The 17,530-nt window shown below is 46.3% G+C and overlaps 1 protein-coding gene across 2 annotated transcripts in view; it reads right to left on the bottom strand.

Annotated features, from left to right (window-relative positions):
• The window catches only part of LIPA (lipase A, lysosomal acid type), a 101,502-nt gene that overhangs the window by 8,904 nt on the left and 75,068 nt on the right, over positions 1-17,530 (bottom strand). For both annotated transcript variants that reach the window (XM_067710065.1, XM_067710064.1), the window contains exons 4-6: positions 5,555-5,753; positions 4,324-4,433; positions 2,639-2,775 (exon numbers count right to left, since the gene is read on the bottom strand). In XM_067710065.1, the coding sequence (XP_067566166.1) occupies positions 2,639-2,775; positions 4,324-4,433; positions 5,555-5,753 (446 nt within the window). The remainder of the gene's footprint in view (positions 1-2,638; positions 2,776-4,323; positions 4,434-5,554; positions 5,754-17,530) is intronic.

Below are 17,530 nucleotides of genomic sequence, written 5' to 3'. Positions count from 1 at the left end.
TCCACGGATGGCCTCAGAAGAGAAATGGCAACCAGTGGGCATTCAAACTAGGACACCTGTGTGATATGTTTACTAAGGCAATAGCAGATGTTACAGACGTGTATTTAAAGTCTCAAACGAGAAAAAGAAGGCAAAAAATCACATAGGTCCACAGAAGACTTTTACAGTGAGAGGGGGCCTGAATGATCCCTGATCCCAGGGCCATCCCCAAAGTTTCATCTGACTTTGACGGATTGCTAGTGAATTCTGAGAAAGAGTTGAAACTGTGGTTGGTCAGCAATGTGTCTGCTTAGGACACATACATCTGATCCGATGCTACTGGCCAGTGGGCCAAATCCTGCCCACTGCCTTTGGGGTTTTTTAATACTTAATACAAAATTTACCATTTTAACCATTTTTAAGTGTTCAGATCAGCAGCATTAGTACATTCACATTGTTGTGCAACCATCACTACTATCCATCCATCTCCAGAGCTCTTTCAACATCTCAGACTGAAACTCTGTACCCGTTTAAACAATAACTCCCCATGCCTCCTCTGCCAGCACTGCCTGTTTTTATAAAGTTTACTGGAACACGGCCATGCTTTTCTCTATACACATTGTCTCTGGCTGTTTTCATGAGACAAAGGCAGAGGACTTCCCTGGTGGCGCAGTGGTTAAGAATCCACCTGCCAATGCAGGGGACGTGGGTTTGAGCCCTAGTCCGGGAAGATCCCACATGCCACGGAGCAACTAAGCCCGTGCACCACAACTACTGAAGCCCACGTGCTCTAGGGCCCGCGAGCCACAACTACTGAGCACATGTGCCACAACTACTGAAGCCACGCGCCTACAGCCCGTGCTCCGCAACAAGAGAAGCCACCGTGATGAAAAGCCCGGGCACCGCAACGAAGAGTAGTCCCCGCTCACCGCAACTAGAGAAAGCCCACGCACAGCAACGGAGACCCAATGCAGCCAAAAAAAAAGAAGACAAAGGCAGAGTTCAGTAGTTGAAACAGAAACCATATGACCCACAAAGCCAAAAATATTTATCATCTGGACCTTTAACAGAAAACATCTGCTGACTCCTGGTGTACATCAGACCTGACCAATGGCCCCTGGACCTGTGCTCAAGTATTTCTGGGGCAATCACTATGCCCTCAAGGCAGATCGTCGTGTACATGTGTAATAGGAAATAGGAAAAAGATCTTCTTTATAGTGAACCCAAATTTGTCTCCTTATAATTTACACTTTCGCTGATGCCTACCCTCTGGAGGGACAAGCAGAGTGAAAAATTCAGATGCCTACAAAGGCAGTTTTATGGGTTGAATTGTGTCCCTCCCGAAAAAGATATGTGGAAGTCCTAATTCCCTGTATCTCAGCATGTGACATTATTTGGAAATAGGGTCTTTGTCAAGGTACTCAAGTTACATAGTTGGATACTGTCTACAGTGAAACAAAACAATACATTTCTCTCTGGACCTATATAGGTATACAAATTCACACACAAGGTCTATAGGAAAAGACCCCAGGCTGAGCATGGTGCTTAATTCTGAGGAAGGCGCTAGGAGAAGCCTTGGTAGTTGAAGCGTACTTTATTTGTAATCTCTGAATTGTTTATAATGAAAATCGAAGGTTCTGTTATCCAAGGTATTGAAAATAAATGTGGTTAGAGGGGCCCACATCTTACCTGCCTGTCTGATCACTGGTACAGAGAATCCCATCTTAGGTGAGAGTCAGACTCTAAGGTCAGAGTATAGTCTATATGTCCTGTGAACATATTTCTTAAATGGCCAAGAGATATGTATAAGTTAAGTATATATTTCTGTATAGGATTTCATATGTGTATGTACACACCTATCATACATAAAACATAGATAGTGCGTGCGTAACGGACCATCTGGCCTCAGCTGGCTCTCAACTCCTCATAAAAACTGCTTCCTGGGCTTCCCTGGTGGCGCAGTGGTTGAGAGTCTGCCTGCTGATGCAGGGGACACAGGTTCGTGCCCCGGTCCGGGAAGATCCCACATGCCGCGGAGCGGCTGGGCCCATGAGCCATGGCCGCTGAGCCTGCGCGTCTGGAGCCTGTGCTCCGCAACGGGATAGGCCACAACAGTGAGAGGCCCGCGTACCGCAAAAAAAACAAAAAAAACCTGCTTCCTCCTTGAGCAAATCCTGGAGGGTTCACACATTGAGCTCCGATGAAGTTACTGGCCTCTGCTTAGGAGCCATATAATAAAATATAATAGATCACCCTCAGTGTGGTCAGGGTCGGGCATGTGGAATAGCACATCGCCTGTCTCCCATCTGCTGCCTACTCCTAAGCACAGACCCACCCTATGGAATAAAGGGCAACTTCAGGGAGGTTTAAGGTTTAAGCTATGCTCTCTTTGTAAGGTGGGTGGGGATCTGCACTGACGTGTTAGCCATGAGAACAGGGAGCTCCAGTGTGGAGTTAAGGACACCTTCCCTGGCTCCCCCGGATCTGGAAGTAGGGGTGAAAGGGGAAAGAAAAACCACAGAGAGAGGAAAACCCACTGTTCCATTGATAGCAAAACACAGGGGAGGAAGACACACCTTCTTCCTCTAAAGGCCAATTCTTCAGAACCAAAAAGGAAATCTGTGAGGGAAGGGAGTGGAGGTGGGGGAAATCCAAGTACCTTAATGAGAAGATCTGAAAATCGTCCTAATTTAACTAGAGGGCTAGTAGCGAACTGGGCTGAGGTCACGGGAGCCAGGGCAAAAAACATTTTAATCTTTTTGGCCAGCTCCGGGATCCGTGAAAATGCTATGAAACCTGTGGGAACAAAAGGAAAATAAGAGAATTCCATCTTCTGGGACTCTTCTCTGAAAAGGCAAGGGCAGGCATGCGTGTCGCCTTCTAGTGGCAATCTGAGACCTGTGCAAGCAATGCCAGGAGGCAAAACTCCTGAAACAAGGGCCTCTGAACTCCTACGTGCAAAAACACTGAATTTGGTTAAACCAGTAAATCAAGTTTTGCTAAGTGCTTGTTTTGATTTTCAGCCTACCTATGCACTGGAAGAAATCCGGGTTGCTAGAACCAGAAGATGTTTCCCGTTCCTTTAATGATGTAAGCCAGGGAATCGAAGACTATTCCTAACAGCTCCACCGCACTGTGTCCATCCCCTACTGCCCCCCCCCCCTTCACCAAGAGTGATGTACGAAGGTGCTCAACGCAGTCGCCAAGGACTCGAAAGGAACTTACACATTTAGAATCCTCTAGCTTTAAAATATCTTTTAGCTTCCTCTCAGGTCACTTCTTGCCTTAAACTTGACCCCAGAATGTCAATTTTGAAAGCAGTGGGGCAAAGGACACCAATGGACAAGTCATGGAAGAACGAATATAGATGCAAGAAATGCTTAAGTCCATTAGTAAGGAGGGCAATTACGTCCATGTTACTTGTTGCTTGAAGGCTCTCAAGGTGACCAAGGGGAGTGGTAGTGAGGACAAGGCAGCTTAACCACGCATAAGGAGACACTTCAAAGCATTCCTACCTTTCACATCATAGCTGTCTTCTAGGAATGTATTCTAAGAAGATTGTGTGATAGGAACACAAAGATATGAGTCATAGGAAACACTAACAGGGGAATTAAATAAATTACGGGACAGGTCTCTAGTCCCTAATCAGAGGAGCTCTTGTTTGCTCGAATTACGAGCATTTTTTAGGCGGGGGGGCGGGGGGTAGGCCACGACGCGTGGCTTGAAGGATCTCAGTTGCCTGACCAGGGATTGAACCCAGGACGAGGCAGTGAAAGCTCAAAGTCCTAACCACTAGGCCACCAGAGAACTCCTGGCAATTTTTATTTTTTTAAAACTTTGCTAACTTTTCTGTTTCTGTTTACAATGAACACATAATACTTTTATCATCAGCATAAATTAAAAATATATATGACTTTAAAAAATTATTTGTAAATAAAGTGTACTATGGCATCCTTGGAGCTAGCTTTATTCCACTTCACTTTAAAAAATCAGTGTATTTCCTTGTTTTCTTTATAAAAGTCTCTGCATTTATACAACTTCCTGTTTTCTACTCTCTCACATCCCCATATCACTTAACTAGGAAAATATGTAATACGCTGTGGTTTACATTGATTCCTTCAATCAAGGGAACCATACACCATGTTCATCTATTTATGTTTGTCTGAATTTCCAGAGAAGACTCAATATTACCAAAATTCTTTGCCCTATTCATTATTTCTGCCTGGCATTAAAAAACAAACACAAAACTCTATCTGAACATTATTTTTTTTATATTTCACTTTTAAGAAGGAACAAACTGTAATAAAACATTATATCAACCTCCCATCTTTATTTTATACATACCTATCGTGGTGCCTTGAGAATGGCCCACATAATACACTTGTTCTTGGCCAGTTTTATTCAGAATGAAGTTAATTGAAGCTGGTAGGTCATAATTTGCCATCTCATCGTAACTGTAATCCAAACAAGGAAATTTTTCATTGAGACATTGCATGCAACTACGACAGCATACAAGTGTGCTGCTGGACGAGTTATCACAAACTGAACACAGCTGGGTAAACCAGCCCTGAGCACAGGGAACTGAACGTTACCAGCGCTGCAGAAGCCTCCCTGGGCTCCTTGCTAACCATGCCTCCCCCAAATAACCACTATCCTCCTTTCTTAAACCCTAAATTAGTTTGATCCATGTGGGAACTTTTCTATGAATGGGATCAAACAGCGTGTATCATTCTGCATCCGACTTCATCTTTGCCGTCACATACAGCTGTCGGCTGGTCATTGTGTAAATACATGACACTTTATTTGTTCACTCACTGCTGATGGGCATTTGGTAGTTTCCAATTTCTCGCTATTACAAACAGTGTAACAACGAGTATATTCTTGGAGATGCCTTTGGTAGAAGCTCTCATTCCTGTGTTTCACGGCCTCGAGTAGGTTCTGGTTTTACAAATGGGGAAGCAAGCCCGAAGGAGTCATGGTGCTGACTTTCTCTAATGCGTGGTACAGAGACACAGCCCTGAACCTGTACGCATGTGTACTGACTGTAACCACCACTTGCGCTGTGCCAGGCTCTGTGTCAGCCTCTTTCCTTGTATCCTCTCCTTTAAGCCCCCAGTGACCTTATGAGAAAGGTATTTATTATCCCCACTTTACAAAAAGGCAACAGACACAGGGCTTATGCCACATGCCTAATATCATGCAGTGATCAACTGGTAGAGCCAGAAGTAAGAGAGAGAAGAGGAGAACTTCTAGAAATAAGAGGAGTGAATAGTTGCAGGACGTGTTTATGGAGGAAGGGAGAGGGTATGGTACACAATTTACACAGCGACACCCGCACCACCAGGAATGTCAAAATAACTAAAAATCCCTTATTGAATGTAACCCATAAATGTAATCATTTATTTATAATTTACCTTACTGCTATTTATTAAATTCCTAACAAGGCATAAAACCTTTCATAAACCATTAGTTTCCCATCATATGATCTTGAGTTTCCTGTCTATTTGCCTCCCCAGTGTCTATGTTGAGGGTACCAAGGGAAAAGACCCCCCCGTCATAATCAATTCAAAGATACCTGAAGGCCCAGAACTCATCTTGGTCTATGGAGAGGGTCTTGTGTTTCCGAGACCAGGTGTTTCCCCTGCTGTTCCCCATCCACACATCAAAACCCGCGTCTGCCAGAATGAAGCCCAGGCTGCTGTTGGGCAGGTTTGTGACCCAGTTACTGGAATCTGCCAGCAAGCCATGCTGCAGGAACACAACTGGTTTGGGACCTGGAAAGCAATCATGTTTAGGGGTTAGCAGCACTAAGCTTCAAAACAAACATGATATCTTGCTAATCAGAAAAGTCACAAAAGATCACAAAGCAAATAAGGAAACAGAAACAAGACTGAGGTAGCATTATCATTCCGTGGTAACTGTACTATATGTACTTGTGTGAAGGGCGCTTGGGAGCTGTATGCTTTCCTTGGGCACATTAAGACACTTCTCACACACCCAAGGTGCTCTGGGGCTGGGCCATGAGGAAGAAGACTGGACCTTAAAAGACCAGAAAGTCAGGCTAAGCAAGAAAAGACCTTGGCAACATATGGGGAGCAGTGGGGCAGGACTGCCTTGTTCCAAGAGGTGCTGCTGCTGGTCACCAGTCAGAGAGAAGGAGCGTGGGCACTGCGGTGGCCCCTGCTGGGGAAAGGAGAGTTAGAGCGAGGCAGAAGGAGAGCACGATGGGGGCCAGATTCCTTGTGCTGGTTCCAACCTGTGCCTCTTCAGACACTTAGTGAAACCTGAGGCTGTGCAGCCAACTTCACAGGGCAGAGTCCTGAGAAAGAAGGACGGGTTTCAGTGGGGGTGGGAGAACTGAGGAGGGGAGAGCAGGATAGAGAGTGGGGCAGCCAGGCCAGGACTGAGCTGGAAGGGGGGTCAGGTGCCAGTTTTCAGGGACCAGGAGTCAGCTGCCTACCTTTTCTTTCTTTTTTTTTCTTTAACATCTTTATTGGAGTATAATTGCTTTACAATGTCGTGTTACTTTCTGCTGTATCACAAAGTTAGTTTCAGCTATATGTATACATATATCCCCACATCCCCTCCCTCTTGCATCTCCCTCCCACCCTCCCTATCCCACCCGTCTAGGTGGTCACAAAGCACGGAGCTGATCTCCCTGTGCTAGGTGGCTGCTTCCCACTAGCTATCTGTTTTACATTTGGGAGTGTATATATGTCCGTGCCACTCTCTCACTTCGTCCCAGCTTACCCTTCCCCCTCCCCATGTCCTCAAGTCCATTCTCTACATCTGCGTCTTTATTCCTGTCCTACCCCTAGGTTCTTCAGAACCATTTTTTTTTAGATGCCATACATATGTGTCAGCACACGGTATTTGTTTTTCTCTGCCTACTTTTTCTAGATGGGGAATATGTCAAATTCCCCTGAAATCTCTCTGCACTTCCCTCCCTAACCCCACAGAAGGCTTCAAGGGAGAAATTTAGGAGTTGGCAAGTTGAAGATATACCAGGAAACTCTTTAAGCATCACCAACAAATAACTTCTGGATTCCCACAGGCAATTAGGAGCCACTAACACTTTCCCAGGAGATGAGCGTGAAGCCCAGGAAAGTGCAGGCGGCCAACTCAGGCATGTGCCCACCATGCATGTGTGCCCACCATGCATGTGTGCCCACCATGCACGTGTGCCAATTATGGTGGCTGAGGGGCTTCCAACAATACCTGCAAATACCCCCACTGCAGCCCGTACCTACCATTCACCCCTGCACGAGGCTTAAAACATTCCCAGACCCCTCGCCCTACACTCCATGGAAGGGTTTCCCAAAGTTCCTATATTCTCCCTGTACATTGAACTTCCATGGACTTGGCTTTGCCTAAAACAACCACTACTGCAATCCAGGTTATAAAGAGTCTCTGTTTAATAGAAAAAGAAACAAAGAAAATATGTTTAATTACTTTGGAATTTAAATAAACTGTTTACATTAAAGGGTAATCTGTGGACATCCATTAACTCTATGCCACAATCAGCTGGGTACCTACAAAATGAAAGTAACTGCACAAGGACAAAGAGAACACACCTACACACACACACACACACACACACACACACACACACACACGCGCGCGCACAACCAGACCATGCAGACCCCAGGGTGACAGCAAAGCCATCCAGTGTGTGCCGGGGGAGGGGGGGTGGAGAAAACTCAGTGATTTGTTAAGACACCTGTCACGGGGGAAGGGAGCGGATCGAAGTCGCTTGTTTTTCTAATTCTCTTCTTGTGTGTTGGGATTCCCCCATCCCTCACTTCAAGCTGAATATGAAAAGCTCAATGAACAGACAGAAGAGGTGGCACCCAGGAAGAAAACAGTGAATCTGTTCTTGGAAAGCCAGGTGTTTCCAAATCTGGAGGATCCGGGCCAAGAACTCAAAGCATATGGCAGACCCCACGGCTTTCTCGTGGGAAATGCCAGCAGGGGAGGAAAGGGGCTGGCAGGGAAAGGCACATGCTGAGAAACGGCATCTCAGCAACCTCAGCCTCTCAGCTGCGTCCTACTCATTCATCGGAAGAGTTTTTACTGAGAATTCTACTGTATAATAAGCAGTGCACTAGAAGTCAAAAGAAATCGAGTGATTCAGAACACACGTTACATCTTGTATAAACCTGTCCTGGTACCTACTATGTGTTAGTCACTGTGTTAGATTCAGGGACACGAAAGTGGGTAAGCCATGCTCCCTCCCCCACGGAGCTCCATTCTAGTGAAGGAGACAGACACACGATTACCTTCTAGCCCAGTGTGGAAAAGGTCAGACCACCACGCAGGAAAGCCCAGAGGAAAGAGAAAAGTACTCAGCCAGGGGAGTAATATTCGAGCCGGTTCTTAAGTAAGAGACAGACTGCCCCACAAAGGGTTCGGGTGAGGAAACGGCAGCCTGGATTGGCAGAGAACTGGCACCGCATCCCAGGCCTCAGCCCGATGGGACCCCAGAGTGTACTGTAAAATGTAAACGCTCCCTACAGGAGTCTGATGCACAGGCAGCTTGGGGAACCGCTGGGAGGGCATGGTGCCTTGTCTGACCTGCGCATAGAGGGGATATGAAGGACTTCCTTCAGGGCTGCACATCCTTGCAGGTGTGGCCAGCTCCCTTTCCTCCCAGAACAAAAGGGGCCTCTAAGGAGGAAGCTGCAGAGGATACAACCCACTGGGCTTCCCATGCCCGTGATTCCATTAGACACGATGGGCCACCAACAAAGAGAAAATATTAACAAATCCCGTCCTGGGATGGAAAATGGGTGCTAAACTGCTTGTCCCTTCCCTCTGGCATTTAGCGAATGCAAAAGGGCAGCAGAATAGACAAGGGCACTGTGACGGGCCTACCCACATGTCTGCCAGCTTCTCCCACCTGCTCCTAAGAGGGGGCGAGTGGGGAGAAAGGAAGGCATTATGTCATCTTTCCCATCCCGCCACCAATCAAGGATTTAAGGATTTGCAGGAAAAAGAAGTTTCTCTCTAGGAGGGTTAAACCTACTGCCATTCACACCTTCCAGTGAATTACTTTTTTTTTTTTTTTAACATCTTTATTGGGGTATAATTGCTTTACAATGGTGTGTTAGTTTCTGCTTTATAACAAAGTGAATCAGTTATACATATACATATGTTCCCATATGTCTTCCCTCTTGCGTCTCCCTCCCTCCCACCCTCCCTATCCCACCCCTCCAGGCTGTCACAAAGCACTGAGCCGATATCCCTGTGCTATGCGGCTGCTTCCCACTAGCTATCTATTTTACTACGTTTGTTAGTGTGTATATGTCCATGACTCTCTCTGTGACAGGGCGAGAGAGAGCCAGTGAATTACTTTAATCAGATTTCTTTTCATCCTGCTGAGAGAAGCCGATTGAATTAACAGCTAGCTATATTATTATGCACCCCTGTGCTCTAAGGCACTGTGCTGAAAATCCTATGAAGTTAGTACTATCTCCATTTAACAGAACAAGAAATTGTGGCTAACAGAAGTCAAGTAATTTGCACAAGATTGGATAAGAGCTAAAAAGTGGGGGAGCTGGGGTTCGAATCTACATAAGGCTAATGCCAGGGTCCATGCTCTTAGCGGTTTTGCTACGGGAAAGGCTAACAACAGAGTCATTCTACAACGTACAGCTATGGGAAAGGCTAACAACAGAGAGTCATTCCACAACATACAGAGGCCCTCAGGGAATGACAAGCCAAAGACAGAACGCTATTTTGGAGGGAGTTGGACCAAGTGCTTGGAAGAAAGGAATCTCTAGTAGATGGATGAAGGAGACAGAGAACAGGAGGCCAGGCCACGATATGCAACCTTGCCCGCTCAGGCAATTCTTCCAAGGACCAGCCTAGCCCACACACTCCAGCACCTGCAGCCTGGTCTGTCTTTGAGCAACAAACCAACAGGTCAGGACAAGGGCTGCCTTTCCTGCTGTGCCCTGCAATTAGCTTGTCCAAACTGGCTGTACGAGGGCTGGGGGCTGAGGGAAAGCCCTAAAAGTACCTTGGCCCAGAGAGGGCAAGTGACTTCTTCACAGTCACCTACGTAGTTAGCACAGAGCCAGCAAAGGAATGCAGCCCGGTGACAGGCCGCCACGGCGCTGCCTGCCTGACGGGGCCAAACGTGGGTGGAAGCCAGGAGGGGATTACTCAGCCTCCAAAAATGAATCTGCTGAGCCCACAGCCTCACAAGAGGAAGATGACCGGGTGCACGGGCAAGTTCCTCCTGCCTCCCAAGCACTGGCCTTCTCTACCAGGGCGGTGTCTGGACAGGCCTCCACCTTGCTCAAAAATGGTGTGAGACACCAGCTGAGGTCCAACAAAGAACCAAAAGAAGGAGGAAGAGAGGAGGAGATCACAAAGATCAGCACGATGGCATGAAATAGACTTTGGTTCTTACTGGATATGTAACCCTTTAGAATTTACTCAATCTCTCTGGAGTATCGATGTCCTTTTCTAAAGTGGGGATGGTACAATGGCTGATAAATAATAGTGACTCACAATAATAATAAATGTACAAATGTAATAAATCATTACTAGAACGCAAGCTCTGTGAAGAAAGACAACATGAAGTGGCATTCTTTAGCCGAGAAAAGGCTAATGGCAAAAGGAACTTGGCAGACGGGATTAAGGATCTTGAGATGGGGTAGCATCCAAGATTATCCAGTGGGCCCAGCGTAATCACAAGGCTCCTTCTAAGAGGGTCAGAATCAGAGAGAGACTGGAAAATGCTACCCTACTGGCTTTGAAGATGGAGGATGGGGCCAGAAGCCGAGGAATGTGGGCAGCGTCCAGATGCTGGAAAAGGCAAGTGAATGGATCTTCCCCAAGTGCCTCCAAAAGGCAGCCCTACGAACACCTTGATCTTAGGACTTCTGGCCTCCAGGAGAGTAAGGTAATAAATTTATGCTGTTTTCAGCCACTAAGTTCGTGGTAGTTTGTTACAGCAGCAGTAGGAAACTAATGCATTTGGGGACGAGTTTTCACCCCCATTTTTCAGATAAGGACTCTGAGGCAGTGTGGCTAAGTAACCTGTGCAGAGTTGCACAGCCACCAATCCCAAACCAGGACCCAGAGGTGGGCAGGATGTCTCCTGGGCCTGAAGAAGAGAGAGACCTGGCTGCTTGCTAGTTTGGCAGGAGCCTGCATGACCTAAAATCTTCTAGAAAAGCTTAGAAGACGGGCTGTAAGTGGCATAAGGGCCCCCCCATCTCCTTCTGCAAAGGCAGGTTCTAGACAAAATGGCAACAAGGACCTGGCTTATGGCGCACACGCATCCCTGGCACCCCATACTGAGTAATGCAAAGTCGGGATCACCCCTCACTTTAGACCTCCCTGCAGCCATCCATGGGACTGGACAAAGCCAAAGTCCAAGGGCTGGTTCAACCACGCCAAAGATAGGCTGTCGATCACCCAAAGAGCCAGGGCCCAGGGGGCTTCCTGAATCTGCCCCGACTACTTAAGACAAACTCTAGCCAGCACTGTGGCACCTGGTGGATTTGTTGTTATTATTACTATTCATCAGTAACAGCTATCTATCATGCACCACGTTCCACATGGATTACACTGTTGCCAAGAGAGCTGTTAAGATCCACCCCCATGGTACAGATGAGGTAACTGATGCCCGGAGAGAGAGGATAGGTAACCTGCTCTGAAACAATCACCTAAGCAGTGAGCCAGAATTGAAACCCAAGTCAGCCCCATTCTAAAGTCCTTGCCTGTAACCACTACTCTAAAGAAAACGTCATTCAAAAGTAAAGAGGTAGGGCTTCCCTGGTGGCGCAGTGGTTGAGAGTCCGCCTGCCGATGCAGGGGACACGGGTTCGTGCCCCAGTCCGGGAGGATCCCACATGCTGCGGAGCGGCTGGGCCCGTGAGCCATGGCCGCTGAGCCTGTGCGTCCGGAGCCTGTGCTCCGCAGCGGGAGAGGCCACAACAGTGAGAGGCCCCGTACTGAGAAAAAAATAAATAAATAAATAAAGAGGTAGGGGATGGGGGAGCGCTTATAAATATTCCGTTTGTACGTGGCCACTTCAAATCAAGCCAAGCACTATTTCCTAGAAGTGGCTACATCTCAAAATCATCTGGGGGCGCTCCACGCACATTTCTGCCCTTGGTCCTGATTTAGGGAATCAGGAAGTCCAGAGACGGAGCCTGGAAATATTTATTTTCGGCAAGCTCCCTCAGCTCTTCTGACGTAGCCCATCCATAGCTGTGCTCAAAGTGGCTTCATTGAAAGGGGAGCATGTCCAGTCCTCTGCTGCACCAGGCTGGCCCAGAGAGGAGGCCAACCAGACGCGAAGATCCCGGGTCCAGCACCCAAGAGGCCCCTGAAGGTAGCTCTAGGGCCTCCGACTCCAGAATAATCAAGAGTGGACTTTTATTTATCCACAACAGGGGACGACTGGGTGAATTTTTGTAGTCTAATTCTAATGTGAAGAATGGGCCTCAAAGACAGCCCAAAACACTGTCAACAAATAACATTAGTGGGAAGGCTCGGCCACAACACCTTATACTCACTGGAGGGAGAAATAAGGAGAGGCTTATCTCCAAAGCACTCATCACCAGGAACGTAAGCAATGGAAGCTGGTACGCAGGTTATCTAAATCAAGCACTTTGCACGCTGTCCCTTGATCAGAGACATTGCTGCAGTGCTAAGAGCCCAAGGGGCAGACATGCCATCACAAGCCATGGGAATCCTGCCTTTACTACCAACCACCAGCTACTTTATAATAAGCAAGTTAATTAACCTCTGTAACCTTGGTTTCCTCCTCTGTAACAGGGGGTAATAAGAGCCCTTACATCCAAGAGCTGTGTGACAAGTCATGTGACAGTTCACACAGAGTGCAGCACGTGGCCCAACCACAGGAAGCGTTCAGAAAGGCACGCAGACCTTGCCACTGCCCAGATCACTGCACTCACATTTCACAGTCACCCTGCTGGAAAGGGGGTGACCCGCGGCAGAAGGAAACACAATAGTGCCGTGATCACAGAGCAGGGAAGAAAAACACCCCATCCTCGGGATGCCATTCGCCCCACCAGCCGCAGTGGTGGTCACTTTGATCGCTAAGCAACCAGAAGGCAGCAATCGGTCCGTCTCATTCACTGCAGCCTCCGTGGCGCCCAATGCTGAGTCTGCCACGTGGTGCTCGCTCCAGGCAAATTTGATGAATAAAAGCAATAATGAAGGAATAAAGGAAGGAAAGAAATAAAAAAACACCCAACAGCGCATATTCACACACACAGAGATACCCACCCCACATATACCATGTGTGCTTTCCAGGGCACTGCCTTAATTAGAGTTTACTGTGTACCCAGGATGGCACTACGTCATTTAAGTTATCCTTCCTACGTTACAGACAGGGACTCTGAGGCATAGAAAAAAGAAATGATTTGCCCAAGGATGTAAATACAATTAGTATATGGTGGAACCGGGAACCATGTGATTACGTGACACCAAAGTGCTTGTTATCTCCATGCCAAACTGCCTTTCTGCTTCCCCTGCCCTTCTCTGCTACCACAGCCTGCCTTCAAACAGAGGTACGGTTTGAAGCCATAGCCTGATGCTCTTTCCCCCCGAAACCTAACTCAGAAGCCACGTTGTGAATTTTCAATTATGACTCAAAAAGTTCAATGGGCAACCCCACGGCAAAGTTCAAAAACCCTGTTTGTGCACGAAGGCAATTACTCACACTCCAGAATGAACTCACTCACCAGGCCATCAGACACATACTGCTTTTCAGACATAAATGTTCCACGGTTGGTGCTTTTTTTGATGATTGCTTTATTTTACAGTTTATTTCCTAGTTAGGCAGAAGTAAGTCGGCCTCGCTGTTACTGTTGCTATTTTATGTGTTTTAGGCAAGGCCTTTCTCTATTTCTTTGTTTTAACCAACAAATAAATACGCTATCATAGGATCAAGTTGCTCAATACTTACTACGTAAGGCCGCACACTCCAGTTCAAAGGACACTGAACCCGGAGTCAAACTGGCTGGGCCACTAACTTTTGACCTAAAGCAAATCCCCTTCCCTCTTTGAACCTAACAGTCACGCCCAGTAAAATGAGAGTGTTGCTCTAGAACCTGGGTTCCCAAACCCAAGGATTTTCCCTTGGAATCCACTAGAGAGTTATGTTAAAAATGCAAGTTCGGGCTTCTCTGGTGGCGTAGTGGTTGAGAGTCCGCCTGCCGATGCAGGGGACACGGGTTCGTGCCCTGGTCTGGGAAGATCCCACATGCCGCGGAGCGGCTGGGCCCGTGAGCCATGGCCGCTGAGCCTGAGTGTCCGGAGCCTGTGCTCCGCAACGGGAGAGGCCACAACAGTGAGAGGCCCGCGTACCGCAAAAAAAAAAATGCAAGTTCTCCAAACTGCCGGCCCAGGCAGGACTCTGAGATCCTTCTAGTGCCAGCATCCCGTGACTTTCTGAAATAAGGCTGAGCAGATTAAAATATAACCACTTCCCTATAAAGGATGGATTTCTGAATTTCAATTCCCTTATTGGAGTTAGTGCAAAGTAGGGGTAGCTCAACACTTGATAGAGAAGTTTGCTTAACATTGAGAAACAGCCCACATACACTCCACAGGTCACTAACAGTTTTCTAAATACACATTTCAAGCTTCCTAATTAGTAGAGGTCTGACCAGACAGACAAAGGATTACCTAAATCAGGGGATTCTTTAAAACAGTGTGGAATTGGTACAAAAACAGGCATATGGATCAATAGAACAGAATAGAGAGCCCCAAAATAAACCCACACACCTATGGTTAATTAATCTTTGACAAAGGAGGCAAGATTATAAAATGGGAAAAAGTCTCTTCAGCAAGTAATATTGCGAAAGCTGGACAGCTGCATGTAAATCGATGAAGTTAGAACACATCCTCACATCATACACAAAAACAAACTCAAAATGGCTTAAAGACTTAAACACAAGACATGACACCATAAAACTCCTAGAAGAGAGCATAGGCAAAACATTCTCTGACATAAATTGTACCACTGTTTTCTTACGTCAGTCTCCCAAGGCAATAGAATTAAAAACAAAAATAAACAAATGGGACCTAATCAAACTTACAAGCTTTTGCACAGCAAAGGAAACCATAAAAAAATGAAAAGACAACCTACGGAATGGGAGAGAATATTTGCAAATGATTCAATAGACAAAGGCTTAATCTCCAAAATATACAAACAGCTCATACAGCTCAACAACAACAACAAAAACAACCCAATTGAAAAATGGGCAGAAGACCTTAATAAGACATTTCTCCAAAGAAGACATACAGATGGCCAGTAGGCACATGAAAAGATGCTCAACATCGCTAATTATTAGAGAAATGCAAATCAAAACCACAATGAGGTACCACCTCACACCGGTCAGAATGCCCATCATTAAAAAGTCTACAAATAACAAGTGCTGGAGAGGGTGTGGAGAAAAGGGAACCCTCCTACACTCTTGGTGGGAATGTAAATTGGTAGAGCCACTATGGAAAACAGTATGGAGGTTCCTCAGAAAACTAAAAATAGAATTACCATATGACCCAGCAATCCCACTCCTGGGCATATACCCGGACAAAACTGTAATTCAAAAAGATACATGCACCCCTATGTTCATAGCGGCACTGTTCACAATAGCCAAAACGTGGAAACCACCTAAATGTCCATCGACAGATGAATGGATAAAGAAGATGTGGTACATATATACAATGGAATAAAAAAGAATGAAATAATGCCATTTGCAGCAACATGGATGCAACTAGAGATTATCATACTAAGTGAAGTAAGTCAGAAAGAGAAAGACAAATACCATATGATATCACTTATATGTGGAATCTAAAATATGGCACAAATGAACCTGTCTACAAAACAGAAACAGACTCACAGACATAGAGAACAGACTTGTGGTTGCCAAGGGGGAGAAGGGGAGGGAGAGGGATGGACTGGGACTTTGGGGCTGGCAGATGCAAACTATCACATTTAGAATGGATAAACAACAAGGACCTACTGTAGAGCACAGGGAACTATATTCAGTATCTTGTGATAAACCATAATGGAAAAGAATATGAAAAAAGAATGTCTATATGTGTATAACTGATTCACTTTGCTGTACAGCAGAGACTGGCACAACACTGTAAATCAACTCTACTTCAATAAAGAAAATTTTTTTAAATAAAAATAAATCAGGGGATTCTTTACTGAGTCCACACAACCTCTGCATCTTAATAAAAAATCTGTGTGTGCACAAATGTCTATTTTATTTTACTAGAGAGAGGATCCATTGCCTTCATGCACTTCAGAATCCCAATTCTGAAGACTGCCCGATATATCTCTTAATTAGGCCACCCACGCAGGCAACCTGGTGCTGCTGGTTGCTGTGAGGAACACAGAGGTGACAAAGACACAGCCTCTGCCTTCAAAGAGTGGTTGCAGGGAGGGATGGCGGGGAGAGAGAAGTACACACGTGAGTTAACCCCGAAGCAGAGGAAGAAAAACACCTCAGGAGGGGTGTTAGCAAGGCATCTGGGAGTTTGGAGGAAGTGTGTCTCCTTCATGCTCAAGCAGCATGTTAAGCTGGGTGGGGCTGGAAGGACAGAAAAAAAAAAATGTTTTTAGGAATGCATAGAAATAAAGATGGTGGGCAGAGTGAACACCAATCCAGAGGGTTGTGTCACCAGCTGAGGCCCAGGGAGAATTTAGCAAAAGGGAAATAACTCATTTGGATTTCAGCATGTGAGAGAGCAGTTCTTTGATACTTATCACAGATACAACTTCAGTTATACCATTTGCAATTTGGCTATGGTGCCAATTTAAACCTGTGCTGTTGATAAATGATAAATGTTTCTTAGATGATGGGTAAACACAGCTGGCAACCAGTGGTTCTCAAGCACTCCTCATAAACCTTGTGAAAGAGGTATTCTATCCCATTCTACAGAGGAAGTCACCGTAGACATCATAGCCCATAACTGTAATCACTAGTTTGAGGAATCATGAAGTTCTTGCACATATCCATGGTGAACTTCAAAGGTCCACTGCTGTATAAAATGAGGGTGAACAGTAAAGACAACAGCTAGGACAAAATATTAAGGAATACTGTTATCTTCATTTATGACGCTCATGAAGATTGCTGAGTGGCCATATCATATAATTATACCTGCGCTCCACGAAGCTTAATCCTGCAAAACTACATAAGACGGGTGAGAACAGGGAGGTTGGCAGAAAGGAGAGCAGTTGGCATGGGTAGAGGAGCCATGTGGCCAAGTCCTGTGATCATAAAAAACTTCCAGTGATCCCCAAGTGAGGCTCTACATACAATCAGAGGGGGTCACTGAGACAGGACTGAAAGATGCTCACCACACAGCTTTTTTTTTTTTTTTTTTTCCTGCGGCACATGGGCCTCTCACCGCTGTGGCCTCTCCCGTTGTGGAGCACAGGCTCCGGACATGCAGGCTCAGTGGCCATGGCTCACGGGCCCAGCTGCTCGGTAGCATGTGGGATCTTCCCGGACCGGGGCACGAACCTGTGTCCCCTGCATCGGCAGGT

The sequence above is a fragment of the Pseudorca crassidens genome, chromosome 16, assembly GCF_039906515.1.
Source record: "Pseudorca crassidens isolate mPseCra1 chromosome 16, mPseCra1.hap1, whole genome shotgun sequence".
In the NCBI taxonomy this organism is placed as follows: Eukaryota; Metazoa; Chordata; class Mammalia; order Artiodactyla; family Delphinidae; genus Pseudorca; species Pseudorca crassidens.
This window is presented reverse-complemented; position numbering and strand designations above follow the sequence as displayed.